The sequence below is a fragment of the Macrobrachium nipponense genome, chromosome 20 (genome assembly GCF_015104395.2).
Source record: "Macrobrachium nipponense isolate FS-2020 chromosome 20, ASM1510439v2, whole genome shotgun sequence".
Lineage (NCBI taxonomy): Eukaryota > Metazoa > Arthropoda > Malacostraca > Decapoda > Palaemonidae > Macrobrachium > Macrobrachium nipponense.
Window position 1 is genome coordinate 14,083,151 of NC_061089.1, and position 20,684 is coordinate 14,103,834.

Here is a 20,684-nt window from a genome sequence, read left to right on the forward strand (position 1 = left end):
CTCTTATTTAACTCGGCCCTGGACAGATGATGTCAATATGGTTCCTTCAAGTTTCCTCTAGGAATTACTGTAATTTCTCTCAGCTATTTGATAAATTCTATCCTCAGCATGGAGAGACTCTACAATACTGGTGCGATATTTATGTCAACGAATTCGTCTCCAGGTGTTTAATTTGGTCTGTTTGTCATGGTAAGCTCTTCTTCATGTATCATCAAACCATGGCTGGTCATTTGTCCTGAATTTAATGACCTTTCTAGGGACAAACCTTACTAAAATATTCAACATTTCATTTGACTTCTTGGGATCTAGATCTGATATAGCACCTGAAATATTAAGTATCTGCCGTGCTTCAATAATGTGATCTCAGGTGCTCAGATTTCAGCCACACCGTTTTTCCAATGGTGGAATTAGGAATATACTGACTGACAGTGGTCGGAAGTGTCTACGTATACACTTGCAGACCTTGGACGTCACGATCGCTAGAACATCGGTGAATATGATATATCTAATCGATAACCAGAAATGTTTGGGTTCCTCAATTAGCTGGACAGAATCGAAGGATATTCAGAGCTCAAGAGCAGACTGACCATGTTGATCTGAGGAATTTGAATTAAGACACTCGCTGTGCGTTGCATTGAAATCTACACCACTTACTACAAATGAAGCTTTCGAATCCTGCGACTGAGCCATACCAGTCCTTTCCAAAAGACAGTTATGTATAGAATTGTCGATGTTTGGATTGAGGTAAACGGAAAGCACGTATACATTGTATAACTTACTAAAAACCTTAGAACAAAGAATTCTATGGCAACGCGAAGTTTTCTGACGATATACAGGTCATCCAGACTTGGTGTATGCAGCCATACCTTCAGCACGTGGGATGTTACGAAAATAAATAAACTTGGGGCCACCAAACCCCAAGATTAAAAACTTGTTACTGCTTACAAGTGACTCGGGTAAAAACATCAAATCGTAGTTATAGGCGCAACTAAATAGATCAAGAAAATCTTAACATAAGACCCGAGTATTTGAGTAAAGTACTCTGCATTTTTCCTTACTGTACTGAGTAGCAGGCCCAGAGTTCAGCTCCATGTCTCACGAGAGAATTAAAATGAACAATATAAAACCAGTAGCAAAGCTAATAAAGTGACTCATAACAACTACAACACAATGAACACCAACAAAACAATAATAATGCAATCACCAAAAACAGCATTTACATAATTTACATTGTAGGGATAAATACACCTAACCATATGTCACGGGAAAAAATGCAGGAAGCAACTGGACAATAAGGCGGAACCACCACAAATTATGAGGCATAAAGAAACCCATCAGGTTCGCCACAACTCGGGGGGAGACAGTCTGGATGGACTATTAATTTATGAAAATTATGAAAAGCCTAGAAGGAAAAGACTATATAAAGACGGTGCTTTCCTGATAATCCACCATACAATTTTTGCTTTCTCATCAGCCTGGCCTACATACTTTTGTAAGAAAAAAAAAACAACAGTAAAGTGAACAAAAAAAGCGAAAAATGCCTGATTGTACCGTCAAGCCAGGGAACTAAAATTCAAGAAGGCCACGGTACAATGGCTATGGCACAATTCAGTGCTGGAGAACAAAGTTTGTATTCAGAGTAATCTTCTTCCGCCCGCTGGTTCGAATTTGAGTTTCCTTCTTTTACTGAATTGCCTGCCAAAGCTAAAGCGTCTCCTCTACCCAACTCGTGATGGCAGGGTCGTCACCAACCGGAAGTGAAAGTTGATAAAGAAAAGCCACATTAACCTACTTCCTCTATGATAATCATATTGTTATGATTTTAACAGATAAAATACTGTTGGAAAACTAAAGCTGCTTTCCTCGACAAAATATGAAAGTTCTCGGGCTCACAAAATCCCACCATAAAGTCTTGTAGTGGAGTAAGCTTCCTATGGACAGAGTAAGGACACATATACGTAGGGCAGTGGGATAATTGCCTTCTTTATCATCCAGTAGACAATTCATTGGAAACAGTATTCTGTGGTTTCATTAAGAGCTGGCTTATCTGTAAAAATTCCTTCCTATCTCACTTCTTATCTACAATACCATCATTGTTGCTAATACAAGGACAGCGAATTTTACAGTACTAAAAGTATGGTTACGTACTATACCGCATTTTCGTTCTTTATAACAAATATCACCCGTAACCCACCGCACTGTACAACCAGCCTTGTGCAACAAGTCTGAAGGGAATTCGAATATGTTGTTGATATTTTAAATGACGACTCAGTTTCTCATGCACTTGAAGGCTCGTGGTGATCACATGGGAGAGCAGCTTCCTGGGTCCCACAGGGATTTAAAAAAGGGGGAACTCAAATATGATGAATAAAACGAATGATAAGTTTATGTCTGAAATTCTGATAACAAAATGTTCTAAAACTCTCTCTCTCTCTCTTTTCTAGCATCTTAACAGAGGCTAATGTCGTCTATTACCTTTTCATTTATATCGGATAATTAATCAACTCTACCAGTACTACCGCCCAAATGCTACTAGTACTACGCTACACATTCTGAAGTTTGCATGTATCTTCTATTTGGCTTTATAATGAAAATTGGTGGTATAACTTGGCCGTAAAAATATGCTTAAATCTATTATACCGCTTTATTTTGCTTGCTTTACCCGTCTAACCGTTTAATTTCAACCCTATCGTGGTGGATTCAACGAAGCAATCAAGTTGATGTGTTTTTTATACATTCCTTGAGTTCAGTTCTTATGACGCATCAATAATTGTACAAGGAATAATCTCCTCCCTCTAGATTCTTCATATTTTCCAATATTTTGGTCGGAAGTTTTATACATTACGTTTCCTCAATGAATCTTTTCCGTTCAGCACCGACTCTTTCAGACGGTTGGATGAAATTCGCGTCGCGAGCGAGCATCTTTCTTCCCATCCTTTCCCAACCTCTAGGAAGCGTTCAGTTGCCAGCGAGTATTTTGTTTCGTACGTCGCGTCGGTGGTTTCTCGCAGCTTATATAAGATGGTGCTGTATCTAAGACGGTGCTGAGGCATCGTTCGTCCACTTCAGAGTTCGCTGAAGTGACTCTTCGTTGCAGGGCGGGAAGTCTGAGAATTTGGCAAGGTAAAGTTGCACATTTGCTTTTGAAAGGAATGTGTAGTAGTGAACCTATCAAGCCAAAATATCGTTCAATATCGAGTTTGCTACACATTTGGAATAACTGGAACCCAAGCGGAATTTATAGGTAAGTGCATCTGGCCAGGCGATTCGGACCTGGCACTTTGTTGCTTATGTAACGTTGTATCAATTCCTGGCTGGGGCAGATCCGCTGATATTTGGGGCAGATGCACTTATCAACTGTAATTCCACAATAAATTCCAGATATAGCAAATCCGATATTCAACGATATTTTTTTTTAGGACACACCTACTACACACACACACACACACACACACACACCATATAGATAGATATATATATATATATATATATATATATATATATACATATATATATAGTGATACAGGGCACAGGGAAACTCCAAGTAACATATTCAGAGGAAGACGGATGAAAACTGCACACACACACACACACAATATACACATATATATATCTATATATATATATATATATAGATATCTATATATATATATATATATATATATATTATAAACTTTATCACTTACACAATCGTTCTGTGCATTAATAAAATTACTAACAGGACACACACACACACATGTATATATGTATGTGTGTATACATATAATAATGTGTTTACGTATTGGGTATAATGTTCACATGAGAAACGAGTGAAAAAAAAAAAAGCCTAAGTTTCTTCAGCGCAATCGAGTTTTCTGTACAGCGTATGATGCTGTATAAAACTATCGGCTACGGTCCATGAAACTTTCAGCCGCGGCCCGGTGGTGGCTTATGTTGGTGGCACCTATAGCAGTGCTAGACGACTCACGATCATGACTAACTTATTAACCTTAAAAAACATAAAACTCCTGAGGCTAGAGGGCTGCAGATTTTGGAATGTTTGGTGATTGAAGGGTGGATGATCAACATACCCATCTCAATAGTTGTCTTTTACAGAAAACTTAACATGCCGGATTGATAAGAATTCTGAGTCTTCAAGTGCCTAAAAGAAATGTCACGTGCCAAAAAATATAAATAAAAAAATATATATTGTACATCGTTTTACGCAGCATCTAAGAATGTCTAATAAAACATTGTAAGCCCTCAGCGCAATTGCAAACCTTGGAACGAATTTCTCAGAAGAACAGAGAGAGAGAGAGAGAGAGAGAGAGAGAAGAGAACAGAAAGAGAGAGAGAGAGAGATAAGAACAGAGGGGAGAGAGGAGAGAGCGAGAGAGAGGACGTGAGAGAGAGAGAGAGAGAGAGAGAGAGAGAGAGAGAGAGAGAGAGGTTACCTCGGCAGAAATGTGGTAACTGGAGGCAAACGGCGTTTTTTTTCTATTTGGTAGATATATATGTGAAGTATATTTGATTTTAGTCTTATTTTCCCCTGACAACATATGTTTTTTATTCACTATTCGCGGCGCACGCAGTAAAAATGGTTCTGACCAGCAAGTCTTCCTGTATACATTACGCCACTTGACTAAGCGGGAAGCTCTGACATTTATATTCACATCTTCCCGCAGAAGGGAATATTAATCATTTTGTCGTCATTGTCACATTTGCATGCATATATATATATATATATATATATATATATATATATATAATATATATATATATATATATATATATATACATATATATGATAATGACGATGATTGACGCAGTTGGTTTGTGACCTTGGCGTTACTCCTCTTCCTTTTCCACCAACAACATTCCTCTAAGGTACTTTTTTTTTTTTAGTAGTGGGGAGGGGTTGGGACCCATACATAACATATTGCATGGTTATGAGCAAAGCAATGCAGATAACATGGAAGATCCACAGTGCATAATAAAAGTATAAATTCAGATGACGAGATTCATTATAAAAATGGAATGCAAATGCAGGATGAAGTCGAATACTTCTCCTTCCTTGTTTCTGTTTATCGGTCTTTAACTTTTACCTTCAGTAGAAAGAAGCCTGAGTGAGTGAATGGAATTAATATCAGTATCTACTTGTTTACGAAAGAAACCCCTCTACTTATTGCTCTTTGGTAATGACAGGAAGGTAACATTTAGCCTTAGTTTGTTGCTACTTTAACTCACCGTCTTCTGCACTTCCAGATGGAGAAAAAGTGGGGACGAGGTGAATTCTGGGGCCTGAACTCTGACTATGACCCAGATTGGGTTCTGACGGACAAACAGAAGAAACTGAGGGACGATATTATAGAACTATGCAGAGTCAAAATAAGACCCCACGCTGTAAGTACAAGTACAAGGCATTTATGTTTCTACCCTAGGTTCTAGTAGTTCATGTTCATATGATATGACACCTTCTAGCCTGCTGTTTTCTTAATCTTATCAGTCCAGCTGATAACATTTTCTCTTTGTACTTCATTTGGAGGTAACATTTTCCCACGTGAATTAAGCCTAACAAAATTCGTAGTATTAACGTCACAAAAATGTTAATTCGATTTTTTGCTTAAAATATAAAGACTTCAAAATATACAGAATCTTAATTAAAACTGTGCAAACTGACTCACTGAAACCTAACTTGTTTATTTTGGGGCATTTTACTTGTGGTTAGATTTACTGTGACCGCACCTACACTTACCCTCGGGAGTCCCTCAATGCAATGGCTGAGCTTGGCCTCCTGGGCTTAATTATACCGAAGGAATTTGGGGGCCTTGGCGAGAACCATGTTTGCTGTGCCATGGTGTGTGAAACAATCGCCCGATATGGATGCCCCTCTACTGCCATGGTTTACAGTAAGTGTCGTCAATGTATCCTCCTTTTGGGAGCTGATGTTCTGAATAATATCTCAAATAAATAGAAAGAAATTACGAAGTTTCAATAATGAGTTAAAATAGGATGTATGATTATTATTTTTTTCCTGTTTACGAACGAAAGAATCGTAGAATCCCAAGATCTTTCAAAATTAGGAGAGAAAGATTGTGCATACTGAAGTAATTGAATAATGAGGACGAAGTACATTTTGATTAGATGACACTTTCCTTACAGTCATAGTCATGTTGGATTCCTTGTCTACTTTCATTCTATAGCTATGCATCTCGGAGCCGTAACAACCCTCCTTTTCCGGTACCACAACAACCCGAGAGTCCAAGAACTCCTGCCAAGAATCAACAAGGAAAAACTGATTGGAACGCTGTCCTATTCGGATCCCGCAACAGGTTGGTTTATGCTTCAGCACATGACTTGATTTATGTCTATGCAATCGGTGATTATATTCAACCAAAAGTTGAATTATTATTTTTTTTTTAAGATTACGATGTATATAGTAGTTTATTATATTATTTTTTCAAAAGATACTCATTCACACGAGTCCGGACATTACTCTCAAAATTCATAACATGTTGAATGAGTTCTCCACGTCTCTAAGACTTCCAGTCTGATGAATTTACTTTATCATCTTAGTATGAAGCAATGCGTAATGTATTTTCCCCCCAGGTGGCCACTTCTGGTACCCTCTGTCATCCAAAGTGAAGTGTCTCGATGACAACAACATCCAGCTCCTGAAATACGGATCGTGGGCCACCAGCGCTGGCTTCGCCGACTGGTACACCGTCCAGACAATCAGCCCCAACTTTGAAGGCGACTACTCCAACCTCTCTTGCTTCCTCGTTTACAAGGTGAGTCAGTGGCATAGATCAATCTTGAACGATACCGCTGCCACCACTGTTACGAGATAAGAATCACGTATTTTATTTGGTATGCGTGAAACCAAAGAGGTAGGCAAACTGATACACACACAATCTCTCTCTCTCTCTCTCTCTCTCTCTCTCTCTCTCTCTCTCTCTAAGCAATCTCCGACACAGCCTTCGCTCCCTCTCTCTCTCTCTCTCTCAACTCGCAACCTCTCTCTACCTCTCTCTCCATTCTAACAGGTCATCAAATGAGTCATGCATTATAAAAATACAATATTTATTTAACAATGGGAAGATAATAACTCAAGTCTCACAGACTAATTAACTTAGTTAAACCCCCAATATGTAAATGTCTTAATCAGTAACTAGTCACACCAATTAGTTCTCTTCCATACGGGACTCTCTGTCCCCCCCTTGCCAGAACACTTAGTTCCCTTGCTAGAATCGTCTGCTACAAAGACAGGAGAGCACACAATTAAGTATACGCACTTGTAATGACAAAGTCAATAGCTTAAATGGAATAGGACATCTATACAAGGTAATAAAGAAGCCATCCCTTTGGCTAAAGTAATATAACACTTACCCATCTCCAGCCCAGAAATCAAAAACTTTCGCAGAGCTATTCCCAGCATTCTGCCTTTCTCTCACAGACGTCTCTGAAAGTCTCCCCATAGACTTGGCTAATGATACCATTATTAACGGAAGAAGCGCACACGTACATATGAATGCACACTTTGAACGCCCCATGTAACTGGTCGCAGCCAGTTTTTCAAAGGCACTTGAACGAGATCCCATGAACTGACGAACGTTGACCTGCTTAACTATGCATTTTCATATCACGTCATCCCAGAAATCATTTATCAGCTTTCTCAGGTCGTTGCTTCGGTTCTGTCTCTATAGGAAGTCTGTGCATTCCAAAAAGGTCACAGCACAGCACATCACATTGGCATACTAAACATATTATTAATCATAACCCCTTTCATCTCACATATATATAGATATATATTAGATTATTATATATATATATAATATATTAAATCATATTTCAGAGACAATAAGACCTAACCAGACCTACATTTACCTAACTTCACATCCGACCTTGTTCCCCTAACTTTAGCCCTGGAAGCTATACACCCCAGACCCGTTCCCTGGTAAGTTATTACCCTTCTGTCTCCATATTATCCATTCTGGAGTTAAAAACAAGATTATTCTTTGTTTTAATGAGTGCTCTGAAAGTTGAAAACACTCATGTCTTGCAGTTATGGGTGAACACTGGAAATATAAGGGTTTTGTTTGAGTAGATAGACAAAACGAGTGGAATACAAAGTTAAATTTAACCCAACCTAACCTTAGGGCCCAGATATTTTACCTGGTTGAGTGGCTTACCAAAGACCTCCCAACCTATGTAAACCCCGCCACTCTAAATTATATAATACAGAGCACTAAACTAACCTAACCTAGGTCAATGGGTCCTTACTTGGTCTGGGGACTTTTCCTCCCTGAAATCCCCAGTAACATAGCCTAGGTAACCAGGTCTTTAGTTGCCCAGTGCCTAATGCCACTTTGAAAAACTCTTGAATAAACCTTACCTTAATCATAATCAGAATTTGAAATAGTATGATGATGAAGTTCGCATTAATCTATCTCCCTATTTTGTAGTAGTTTGCCCCATAATAGTATAAGCCATGATTTCCCAATGTGGTCTCCCAAAATTGTTGAGTAGGCTACCGACTATATGGGGGCCACTTACTCAAAATCTAGGCGCAGCTTAGTAATTTGCTACTAAAATGAACGATTGTGGCTTAAACTAAAAATCAACCAAATGTTCAATAAACCTTACCACAATGAGGGTCACAACTTGAAGAAGTAAGCTAGCTAATCCAATGCAAATGCAAAGGCAAATGCAAAGCCTTCAATGCCTTACTATCCTATCAAGTAATCAAACAAAAGAATCAATCGAGTACTTACATTTCCAGATGAAAATAGCAAAAGACGTTCCAAATACGGTAGCCATCTTTACTAACAATGCACTAGAAAAAAAGAAAAAAAATTGATCGGTAACTTCACTCTTGTGACCATCGAAACAAACAAAGAACTGAAAATGTCCACGCTAAGTAACAACAATCATCGGTAGAGTAATAATGTTAGCATGAATTGTCGTATTAGGCATATTAAGAATAACGATGACTGGCATTAAAGCAAAATGATAACATAATTATCATCATGTAATGTGTGTCATGTAATTATTTATAATCATGTTTGAATATTTTTTTTAATACGGAATCATGTTCTACGTATGAAGAAATAAGATATAATAGTTATACATAGATTAAAGAAAGTCCAGTTTTCTTATATTTAGAGTTAGAGGTATTAAAAAAATAGATTTTAATTAGTAACTAGTATAAAATTATCAGCAAGATTTTGTAACCTTCAGTCATGTAGTATGGCACTCTAAAGCGACTGGGTGATTGGCAGGGCCATGATATAAGTTAAAAAAATAGTATATAAGTCTATGGAATAGTGATTTTGATATATGTTTTATAAAAATTTATATCTCGAAACTGTCCAAAAATATCAAGTAAAATTTTATTTTTAGTCCCCTTTTTAGTTTTCTGCAATATCTTGTTTCTCCCGTGAGATAACTGGTACTTCTTATGATATACTGATCTAAGTTTTTATTGATTAGTTCAAGATTTCATGCGTTTTTCAGTCCTGGATGCAACTCACTGAGTAGTCTGAGTGCTTTGTATTCGTAGGTTCTTTTTCTAATGCCATTGTCGCATCTTGGCCGCATGTATTTGCTTTTACTTTTATCGTTTTATGCAATTTTGTTGGTGCATTAATGCATTATACCTTTTAAGTATTTTAGTCATGTGTTCTCGTAGTTTATTATTTCCGTTTCTGTTCATTTGAATGTTCAGAAGGCAGCACTTTAACTAATAATTGTTTCCCATGATCAATTGATTTTTTTTTACTATGACCTATGTTCCTGTATCTGAAAAACTTGACGAAATATATATATATATTCGATTCTACCATACTTTAGGCATGGAAGTTCTAAAACATTTTTCATAATTATGTGCATATTGATGTCATATACAGCAATTTATCACATAGTATAAGTCACAGAAATTGCAACACTTACTTGCTTTATATAGCTTATTGTCACGCATCCATGTTATTCCTCCTTATCAGTTGTAAGCAGTTTATGATATAACGTGGCTACCTTGTTGATTTTACCTTTATCTTTACCAGTTCATGTCACGGGTCTTTGCCTTTCATGTGTTTTATGATTCTTCTTTCTTATTTCAGACATCCTTAGGGTCTTTTGTTCTTTTCATCTCTTACATCTTTATGACCACTTCTTTCCGTGATTTAATTTTTTTAACTACTGTATTTTTTCTTTATAATTTCACTTGTCTATATACTCTGTTCTTTCTGATTTTGAGATTATTTCCCATTTGTTTGCGAAATTCTGCTATAACATGTTGATCTTCGTCAGCACTGTCAAGAGTGACTTTACTATTTGCAACCAAAGCTCACTGTGTACCACTAGTTATAAAACGTCAGCTTCAACCAATATTAATGTTCTCTGTGAGTACTCCATTAGACTACGTTGATATTCCTTAACGCTATCCAATCGCAGTTGTTATTTTATTTTCTCTATCATTTTCATTCAAATTGTTCTTTATTTTTGTTTCCATCAGAACTTTATCTTTTTATCTTCTTTAGTTTTCAGCTACCAACTAAAAAGTCAGTATTTTCCATTCTAAGTTTCCCCACTTTGCAAAACTGAGTTTTGTAAACACTGTCGTTACCAATCGGTTAGTGCTTTTATAATACCATTTTTCATTCAGCAGTGAAAAGGCTGCAAGTCCAAAGGTTTTACCAAAAACTTCTTTGCAAATTAATGCAATTTACAGAAATCTATTCATTATTGTATGAGTTTGGATTAAACTAAACATACACATTTCAATTGGTTTTTGCATAAACTGAAGAACTAAGTAGTTACGGATGCAGACACAATGAAAAAGGGCCACAGTGTGCTTTAGTTCAACTATGTAGCTATCATGGGCCATCAGAAAGAAGTGACCGATGTACTCTGTACATAGGAGCCTCGAATATCTTTGGTGCTGAGCACAGAACTGACAGTCTCATCCTAAAATCAATTGCTGGAAATCAGGGGGAAAGGGACTTTTGCAGTCAAATCCTTTAAGGATAAAAAACTCAAAGATGAAAAAAAGTATAATTTTCTTGTTTCAGGACGAAATCCGCGCCAACACAGACGACTGGCAAGCTCTGGGCATGCATGGAAACATGTCAGGTCCCCTGGTCGTTGAGGGAAAGTTCAATCTAGACAGGATGGTCGGTCCTCCCGGAGATGGGCGGATAGTGAGTCAACGTCTTTTTTTATCTTTTTGTTCATATTATGGTCCGTACTGCTGGATATGTTCCTTGAAAATTGCGATGTAATCGAGCGTTTAATAACTTTTCCTTTTAGATCGCTTGTGATTCCTTTTAGCTTTAAGATCTCCACCAAATCATCTTCGCTCCTTCAGTTCTGCCTGTACTTCACTATTCAACTGAATATGTTGCCTTATAGATATGAAACAATTCATTTTATCTTCAAATGTTCAATTTTGTAAGTCATTAGCACTTTCCAATGCTCCTCAGAGTAACGACGAATGCGTGGATCCATACTTCCTGCTGTGTTCGGCTGCTGTTTGGAATGGAATAGCCCTCGGGGCCATGGACATCGCTAAGAAACACGTGACGAGGAAAGCCCACGCTGATGTTGGAATGAGAGTGTGTGATTATCCTACAATCCAGGTAAGAGAGAGAGAGAGAGAGAGAGAGATTCTTCAAAAGTCAGATTGGAAATTTGGGGGACTGCATATATCATCTTGGAGAGAGTGATTGCTATTTTTCATAAAAGAACCACAGCACCTGTGAGATCCTCTTAAATGTGAATGGTCTCTGTTGTTATCAAGGTCATTTTAAATCTGGAAAAACTAGAAGATGAGATGCTAACAGATACGGCGACAACAGGAATTCCCTGTAATAAATCTTACGGATGAAATGCCGGCTTTGACCATAACTGCCGAGTCTAAACTGCTTTGACCGAGAGCTCTATAGCATTCTCTGTCTGTTAGACCGAATCCAGAGGTTCAAACCTGGTCATAATTCCTTCAGCCCTTCACCATAATATGTTCCTTTTGGAGAAGGGCCCATGCTTGCGTAAGGCAAACTTAATCGAAATCAACAGCCTGTTTCTCTCAAACTCCTAAACCTTTTTATCGTGAGACACGTTCATTCATTTAAAAGAAAAAAAACTGAATTATCTGAAGCTTAATAGTCTCCCAGACAATAGGATATAGTATATTACCAAACACTATAAAAGGTTTGTGAGAATAATGATGAAAGACATAAACGCGCTTAAGGTATGTACAAGTTTTTATACTTCAATTCGTTATGTAAGAACATTGAGTACCTTATCCGATAAACAGTGGATCTCTCTTATTAACCGAAATGAAATACTTGATTCTTTATTATTATTATTATTATTATTATTATTATTATTATTATTATTATTATTATTAATTATTATTATTATTATTGCAATTGTAGTACAGTAGTAACAATAGCAGTAATATCAGCACTAATAATACCGTGCATTACAAAAAACAAAAACAACAACAAAATATTGAGGACCTTCATCGGATTATTAATGGTTGTACTAGTATGTTAATTAAATCAATATCACTAGCTATATTCAGCATTAATCACTATTATTATTATCATTATTATTATTAGTAGTAGTAGTAGTAGTAAAATCAGGGATGAAATCAACCCTTAGTCCTTCACTGTACTCTTATCAACAGGATTACTTCGGAGACAGCCTTAGTATGACAAATTCCTCGAGGGCTCTCGTGTTCCTCACAGCTTCCGCCTTGGATAAAGCAACCAATAACAACGACTGGTCAGGTCACTCTGACCTTACCTGGGCACCAAGGTAAAGAAGACTTTCTTGGGCGGTTATGATGTCCCGTATCCTTTCTGATTCTTAGTGAATTGCAAGTTTCGCTTGATTTAAAAAAAAAATTATTTTTGAATTTCATTTTTGATACATCATTAAACCTAAAGTATAATTGCGTTAATACGGTCCATGACAGGAGCCTGTCATTGCACTGGCTGTGGCAGAACAAGTATGTGGCTGCCAAAAACGTCTGCAAGGTATCGGACACTATGCTACACGCCTGCGGTGGAACCGGTTACAAGGTCAGTTTTTTCGTGCAATTTTTCTTATGGTGGAATAAAACATTGTTTTCTTCAATGATTGCATCTGAAACGCCGAGGGGTATGCGTGCTGTTGGTGAGGAGTACTTGCATACCACAAGTAGAGTGATGGTTGATGGAGATGTCATTTTTTCTCTTAATCTTCTGCATTTTGTATATGGAATATGTGTCATTTTGTGCGCACGCGCTTCCACGGTTGTGTTTACGGATTCAGTAAATTATGTTTCATGCGTCGGTGACGATAGTTTTATGAGCCAGGTTATAATATTAATGAATCACTATTATTTTCCGTTGTTTTCATAGGACTCTTGTTAAGGCTTTGTTTTCTTTTTAAGGTCAGTTAATTATTTCACAAATAAATAATACATCTCCGTCGCTGATGACCAATATTACGATGCCTTTCTAAAGAGATATCAGTCAGTATACTCTTCAATGATCACCATTCGAGTCTTCTAAAGGTTTTTTAGCTGCAAATCTTCTCCTTTGTCAAATACTGGGTCATTCAATTGGTTGAGATCCATATGTGTGACGCTAAATCAACCACCAAAGTCCAGTATTTTGTGGTTACCAACTCACGCTGGCTATACACACAACAAAGCTCGCTTGCTGTGACCTGTTTATTCAAGTAGCCCACCTCGACTCCAGAACACGACAGTTACGAAGATGTTTTTAAAAATTTGAATAAGCAGATCAATCAAGTCATCCGCGAACATCAATAATTTGCGCATTTTTGCTGCTGTCGGGGCCTGACCTTCACCCACTGCTCACAATGAACTTGCTTGAGAAGAATGAAGTCCTTCAACTACATTCCTTTTCCAGCTCGAGCTTGGAATAGAACGCCTCCTGCGAGATGGAAAGGCCGGATGGGTGATGGGTCCTTCCAACGAAGTCCTACGACAGTTTGTGGGAAAGACGTGTCTCATGGGATTGGAAGTGCTTGACTTCTGGTTAGTGGCTTTAATTTTGTTTTGTTATTCTTTGGCGGGGTAGGGTGGGGCTGTGGGTGGTTGGGGAGGACTGTCCTGTTTTTTTTTTTTTTACATTCTTTTGTGTCTTTCATTCCATTCATGTCAGACCTTAGCATACATGTAATATCATACCTTTTGCAGAACTTGGGTATAAGACGAAGGGTCAAATTTTACATATAATTCGTCAGCATTTTATCTGTGGAGGTCCTCTTTCAGCTATCATTTAGGATTATGAGGGTAACTCATAGGATAGTAGGAGTGTAACATGCATATAAATCCCTTTTCCAATGTTTTCGTCGCGTCTTGCTTTCATTAATTCCTATCTATCCCGCTATTTATGCTGTTTGAGTACTGGAAATACAAACCGCAGTCATTCCTGTTACAGAAAAAGGGTGCTCTCCAGAGGTTTAGTTCTATTTCACTTGGATTTTTGCCTTTTCCAGGGACCAGGTTCCCAACGAACGTGTCATCCATCACGAGATGAAGAAGATGAGTTTACTGGAGAAGAAAGAGTTGGCCAAGAATCTCATGAAGGACATAGATGCGGAAGAGAAAGGAGGGGAATTAAATCATCCCTTCCAGGATACTGACTTTGAAAACCCCTTCAACACGTGTCCCCCAGCTGTGAATGACAAGGTTGGATCATCAGGAAAGAGTTCGCTTTTCTAGGAAGAAACAATAATTCCTCTTTGAATTTTGGTCTGTTAATCTGGAGCCTCACTCTTTCTACCTACTTGGGTTCTAATCCCCCACCTCAGTCCTCAAAAAAAGGACTATAAAAGTATCTATTTATTTCCTCTTAGGGTCCAGGTGGCCTTTCAGACCTCCTCCTCTGTACTAAAGTCACTTCCCTTGTTTTGTAGCACTTACCTACTTAGTTATCTGAGCAACTATATGTTTATTGTGTGAGTACCAATGTTGCCCTTGTCTTTATTTTCAGGTTATCAAAACCCCAGATGGCATCAGCCATGGTGCAGCACTGAAACCTGATTCTTGGATTCCATTGGTATTGAGGTCTCAGACTGATGTCAGTGACAAGATGGCGGCCTTCGTCTTTGACCTGCCGAAACCAACAGACCACACAGGATGCTTTCCCGGCCAGTTTGTCGAGGTATGTGTTTACATAGAAAATGGCATATGTTAAAGATGTTGCGAGACACTCATTCCTTTGGCAACGGTTTGGTTATTACCGATAGAGTGATTGCATGAAATACGTGACTCTACAGAAGCTTTCATTGAGATGCCAGTTTACAAAGATTAGTCAATCATCAATAATGAAAGGTTTCCCTCGTGGCCTAAGAGTTTAAACATTATATATACTCAACTTATTTTTCACGACCTGTAAGTCACAACTTATTTTTCACAACCTGTAAGTCACAATCATTCTTGAAAACCCCTATCTCTTGTGTTTGCTGATTAAATTTGCCACCTGTTCGAATCCATAAAGACGTGTAGTATTTACGATTTCAGTGCTTTATAGGGCTGATTTAATGCAACGAATTATTGGAGGTAGACAACAAAATCATGATTGTCTTAAGTGGATACGGAGCACCAGTGGGTGATATGAGGGAAATTTAGCCATTCTAGGTGACTGACTTTACGGTACCTGCTTGTTTCGACTGACGTTATACAGTTTTTTTTTTTTTTTTTTTGCTAACACTGTAATTGTTACAATGCTGATTTAAACCATTATAACATTGTTTGCCTTAAATCATCAAAGACTAACTGTGCGTCATCTGTCGCCAAAACTACCAGAATAATAATCGTCACCATCACTGTTGCCAGGAACGCTGTAAATTTTAATTGTAAGTTTTGACTGAGCCTTATTTCAATCGCCATTCTCGTCCTCGTCAGGTGAGAGTGAAAGTCAAAGGGAAGGACCAGACTCGTTACTTCTCTCCAGTCTCGCGTCCCGACGATTTCGGCAAAATCGAGCTCGTTCTCCGATTCGAAACCCAGGGTTTGCTATCGCAGCACTTCAAGGCACTGAAACCAGGTAAGTATTACTGGATTTTCTTCTTCAGCAGTGGTTTTTGAAAGGATCATGTTTCTTACGTACGATAAATCCATTTTGTGATATAACCCCATGCTAACTAATTATTGTCTTTTCGGATTGTTCATTTTCCTCTCTTTTTCGGCTACGTGCAGGTGACAAGGTCGAATTCCGAGGACCCTGCGGAGGCTTCGAGTACGAGCCCAACAAACTCGTCCAACTCTTTCTGCTTGCTTCTGGTGGAGGAATAACTCCAGGAATGCAGCTCATAAGACAAATCATGAACAACCCCAGCGATAAAACCCGAATGACGCTTCTCTACTATTCTGAGAGCTACGACGAAATTCTCTACCGCGAAGAGCTTGATGCTTATGCAGGTGACACAATAAAACTATATATATGTCTGTTTGTGGATATGGGGATGATAGGAATGCCTATAATAGAAATTTTTGGGCTATATTGTCCGGTGTCTTCTCCTAGACACTGCGTAAGTGCCTGGCCTGCTCCCTCCAAATAGGTGCCGACCCCTGAGCAGAGACAGGTGAATGACGGTGTTGGAAAGTTGTGCATCCTGCTAATTGTCCCTCTGCGTCGGTGTTTGAAGTGTTCAGTCTATTGTGCAGGTTTTCTGCACTGTTCACGATTGACCAATCAAAGTATGGACAGAATAGGGACGTTTGTTTTTTTTTTTTTTCTTTGTGGCCCCCAGTAAAATGAAAGATTAATTTTACTGTCACTGATCTCGACTTTTCTTTCCTTTCAGCCAAGGACAAGAGGCTGAAGCTGGTCTACACTTTGGCAGAAGCTCCCGAGAACTGGGAAGGAGAGGAGGGCTTCATCGACACCGCCATGATTCGAAATCACTTCGTTCAGCACAATGGGATCAGTTATAAGGTTAGATACGCAGTTATGGGAAGGTAAATATATATAAAAAGAAATCTCTACAGAGAGCTTTCCGAAATCTACTCGATGACCCTTTACTTTTCAGTTCCCGAAAGCTCTCTGCAGAGCTTTATTTTAAAAAAAATGGATATATGTACCCTTACATAACTGTGGATGCGTTTCTCCAACAGAAAATGTAATCAGTCTAATTCATAGACTTTATTATTAGCACTTCTTTTTCTGCCTGGTTTTTCCGTTTCTGAATGGAAAAGTCGCTCTCTGATTTAATTATATATACTAGGTATGCACCGATACCAAATTTTTGGCCCATACCGATACCGATACTAACTTTTAAAGCCGATACCGATACCTATACCTGTTACATCCATATTACTGTAATTTAGGAGAATATATATTGTTAATAAAATCATTGCTGATAGAGATAGACACTACCGTAGTTAATTAAAATTAGAATTACAATAATAAATGGTTAAATACACTGTACAGTATTAAGATACCACCTGTTTTTAAAAGATAAACAATGAACCTACATACAGTGATATGCCTATATATAACTTGTTTGGTTTCCTTTGTTAATATATACGTACATTTAAGGAAGCCTAGAAGGGTTTCAAATTCCTGTACTAATGACAAAAGTATCGGCTGGTATCAGCCAGAAATTCACCGATACCGATACCACAAAAACTGGCCGATACCGATACTTGGGCACTTCCCTAATATATGCTATACACTTTGACCTTCAATACTTAACGCTCATTTGACTAACAAAGAAATGCTTCCTTGACACAGATTGTCATGTGCGGAGGACCTACCATGAGCATCGCCTGCCTGCACTCGCTCAAGTCCCTGGGATTCCCTTCAGAATCTGTCTACATCTACGGACAGTTCGGGACGGAGCAGGTGAGGACCGTCTACGGGAGGAACGTGAACCTGTCCGGCCACAGATGCGACAACTCCGTTTAAAAGAAAGTTTCGCTTCGATAGAATCATCGAATTTTTTTTTTTTTTGGCGATTATGTGTACGAGAGAGAGAGAGAGAGAGAGAGAGAGAGAGAGAGAGAGAGAGAGAGAGAGAGAGAGAGAGAGAGATTTTCCGTTACGAGTAGTCGATTTTTTAAGCCAGAAATGAGCACAAGAGAGAACGACCGAGAGAAGTAATAAACTTGTGTTATTAACTCACGACGTTTACCCAAATTAATAACTAAAATATACACATCAAAGAAGAGATCATATTTTATAACAAATAACGATGTTGCAAAGCGCATAAATAGACAACTGGCCTGGGACTAATGAAGAAGGCTGTTTCCTCGTGAATTATAATAAAGCTCTTGAAGGCGGAATTCGAGCTATAATTGTGTTTTATTCTCTTTTCTCCTGTGGACAATATTGACAGCTCTCATCTTCGTGGTACGAAGATTATATTTAAAGGAAATGCCCAATCGTAGTCTTCAAGCGTTACTCAATCTTTACCCTGGGTTACGATCGTTAGTGTTTAAGTACAAGAAATCATTACTCTTTTCTCACATTGAAGAAATTGCAGTTCAGGTCTTTAAGAAAATGCCGCGAAAAAATGCGTAATCCTGAATTCTCATGTTACAAAGTGTCACCGGAAATTTAAGCGGAAATAAATTTCGAAACTTAGAAAATTAAATACTAAAGTTACACATTGATAACGCAAAAATAAAAACCCGACAATGTTTCAGAGAGAAAAAAAAACAATAGCATTGAAGCTGAATTGCAAAGGTGTGACACAAAAGTTTGTACGTAATATTTTGACTTGGGTATTTAATCACTTAAGAAGGTTAATACACATAAGAGAATTTCCCAACATCGACATTGTGCAAGAATAGTGTTGTTAATTCACATGTGCAAAACTGTGGCTGTCCTATTCTTTGCAACAAAACAGAAGTATTTTTCGAAGAAAAAGATATGATGACAAGAAATTTGTTAGAGACAGCTTGAGTAAGCTTTAGCAAACAAAAACCTTGAATATTAATCAGGGCATATATCATTTAGACCTTTTATTCCTTCACATTGATTGCCAACTAACAGTAGAAATTCAGAGACAGGGTTCTCATGACCCATCACCAAATCGTTAAATAGTTTATCTCTTTTAACTTTTCTTGATCATTTGTCTATGATTTAAACAAAATAGTTTTAACTTTGTCAACTGTTCTTTTAAATTTTTTTTCCAGTGAGAAGAAAATCTTCATGATTTTTATGTATACGTACTTATTCTGTTTAGTTATAATAAAGCACTTGAAGAGGACTGGTGGGAGGCGAAATTATCGAGTTATTAGAATGTTTTTCTTTTCTTTTCTCCTGTGGACTATATTGACATATGTATAACATATATGTATATATTATATATATATATATATATATATATATATATATATATAATAATATGTCGTTAAAGGCGATGATGATGATGATATTTCCGTTATTGAAACCGAGGTAAAGACGCAAGAGAAATTCAGGCAAACTTTCTCTAAAATATAAAAGATATTGCAAGTAGTCAGGAAAGTATAATAAAAATTAGTCTACTGAAAAGTCATACCTGCCAGGAAGCTGAGGCCACGAGATAACATTAATGAATTGGTAGGGTATAACTGGAATGGAATCATGTCGGTTATACAGGGCTGGAATCAAACTGAGGTCTCTCACTTCAACTCAAGAAAGTCATTTAGAACTGAACGCTACCCGCTCTCGATTTTCCAGATAGGCCCTTTTTGCTACAAAAGAAAACTGTGAAGATTTACGTATATCACCATAAAACAGCAATATACAATAGTATTTCTTGTATATTCTCATTATGCGTCAGACACCTCAGGGAATATGTTTGTCTACGACTGCATCATTCGATAGTCTGAACACATTTCTTCAGGCATCCACTGAATTCATGAAAGTGCTTTTGTGCATTCATGCACTGCATTGCTTTGCGTTGTACTGAGTTGCGCATAGTACTAGCTGGTAGAGCTACATTATTTCATTCTGTCAGTCAAGCTACAATTCACTTCAACCAGGATTAAGTCAGATGGCCTCTTCATTCGTTTTAAAGAGAGACTTAGTGTTGGTTAAGTTATAATTTGAAATGGAAACATTATTTTTCAAGATCATTTCGATTTACCACCGTTATCATTCCATCTACTCACACTTGGACGGAGGTAAATCCGGATTCGTTAGTTCCTCTGTTTTGAAATAAGAACAAGAATGACCCTGCCGTCTATGCGACACCAAGTAAATAAATGCTTTGTCAAATGATAGTCTCCAGAGAAATCGAACATGTTGATGTTTTAAGTAACGACTTGGTTCTTAATGCATCTGAAGGTTATCGTATACAGGCATCGTCGGGTTCACGCGGGAGAACAGCCTCCTGGCTCTTACGAGCATTTAAAAGACAAGGGGTGACGGAGAGACTCAGATATGATGGAATGATTTAAAACATGTGGTAAGTTTATCTCTGAAATACTGATAAAGGAATTTTCTCAAACAAACTGTCTCTCTCTCTCTCTCTTTCTCTCTCTTTGCATAACTCACTGGCACATCTTGTCTTCTACCTATATATTCTCGCCTAATGGAGCCATTAGGCGAGTATATATAGCTTGCAGCGTCACATTGTACATAACACCAAATGATCATTATAGCTACACCCTCTCTACTTCCAGCTACGTTGTAGTCTGCTTGAAAAGCATTGGTCTCGTATGACTAAGAAACTCGACTAGTACCACCGCCTAT

General features: G+C 37.9%; 2 protein-coding genes across 3 annotated transcripts in view; one reads left to right on the forward strand and one right to left on the reverse strand.

Moving 5' to 3' along the window:
* The window catches only part of LOC135221982 (uncharacterized), a 109,677-nt gene extending 100,789 nt beyond the window's left edge, over window positions 1-8,888 (reverse strand). The window contains exon 1 of the mRNA XM_064260104.1: window positions 8,754-8,888. The gene's annotated coding sequence lies outside the window, so the exon portion shown is untranslated. The remainder of the gene's footprint in view (window positions 1-8,753) is intronic.
* LOC135221972 (uncharacterized) lies at window positions 2,971-18,298 on the forward strand. 2 transcript variants are annotated; one of them, XM_064260059.1, is made up of 16 exons: window positions 2,971-3,123; window positions 5,245-5,382; window positions 5,708-5,888; window positions 6,183-6,311; window positions 6,589-6,770; window positions 11,049-11,177; window positions 11,460-11,615; window positions 12,668-12,798; window positions 12,959-13,064; window positions 13,902-14,029; window positions 14,494-14,686; window positions 14,991-15,161; window positions 15,905-16,046; window positions 16,199-16,420; window positions 16,807-16,937; window positions 17,736-18,298. In XM_064260059.1, exons 2-16 carry the CDS (start codon window positions 5,245-5,247, stop codon window positions 17,907-17,909), a joined length of 2,313 nt encoding a protein of 770 aa, XP_064116129.1. In that variant the 5' UTR covers window positions 2,971-3,123; the 3' UTR covers window positions 17,910-18,298. The 2 variants fall into 2 exon arrangements, with proteins under 2 accessions (XP_064116129.1, XP_064116139.1); XM_064260069.1 differs by having other exon boundaries at window positions 3,107-3,244.
* Window positions 18,299-20,684: the final 2,386 nt, after the last annotated feature.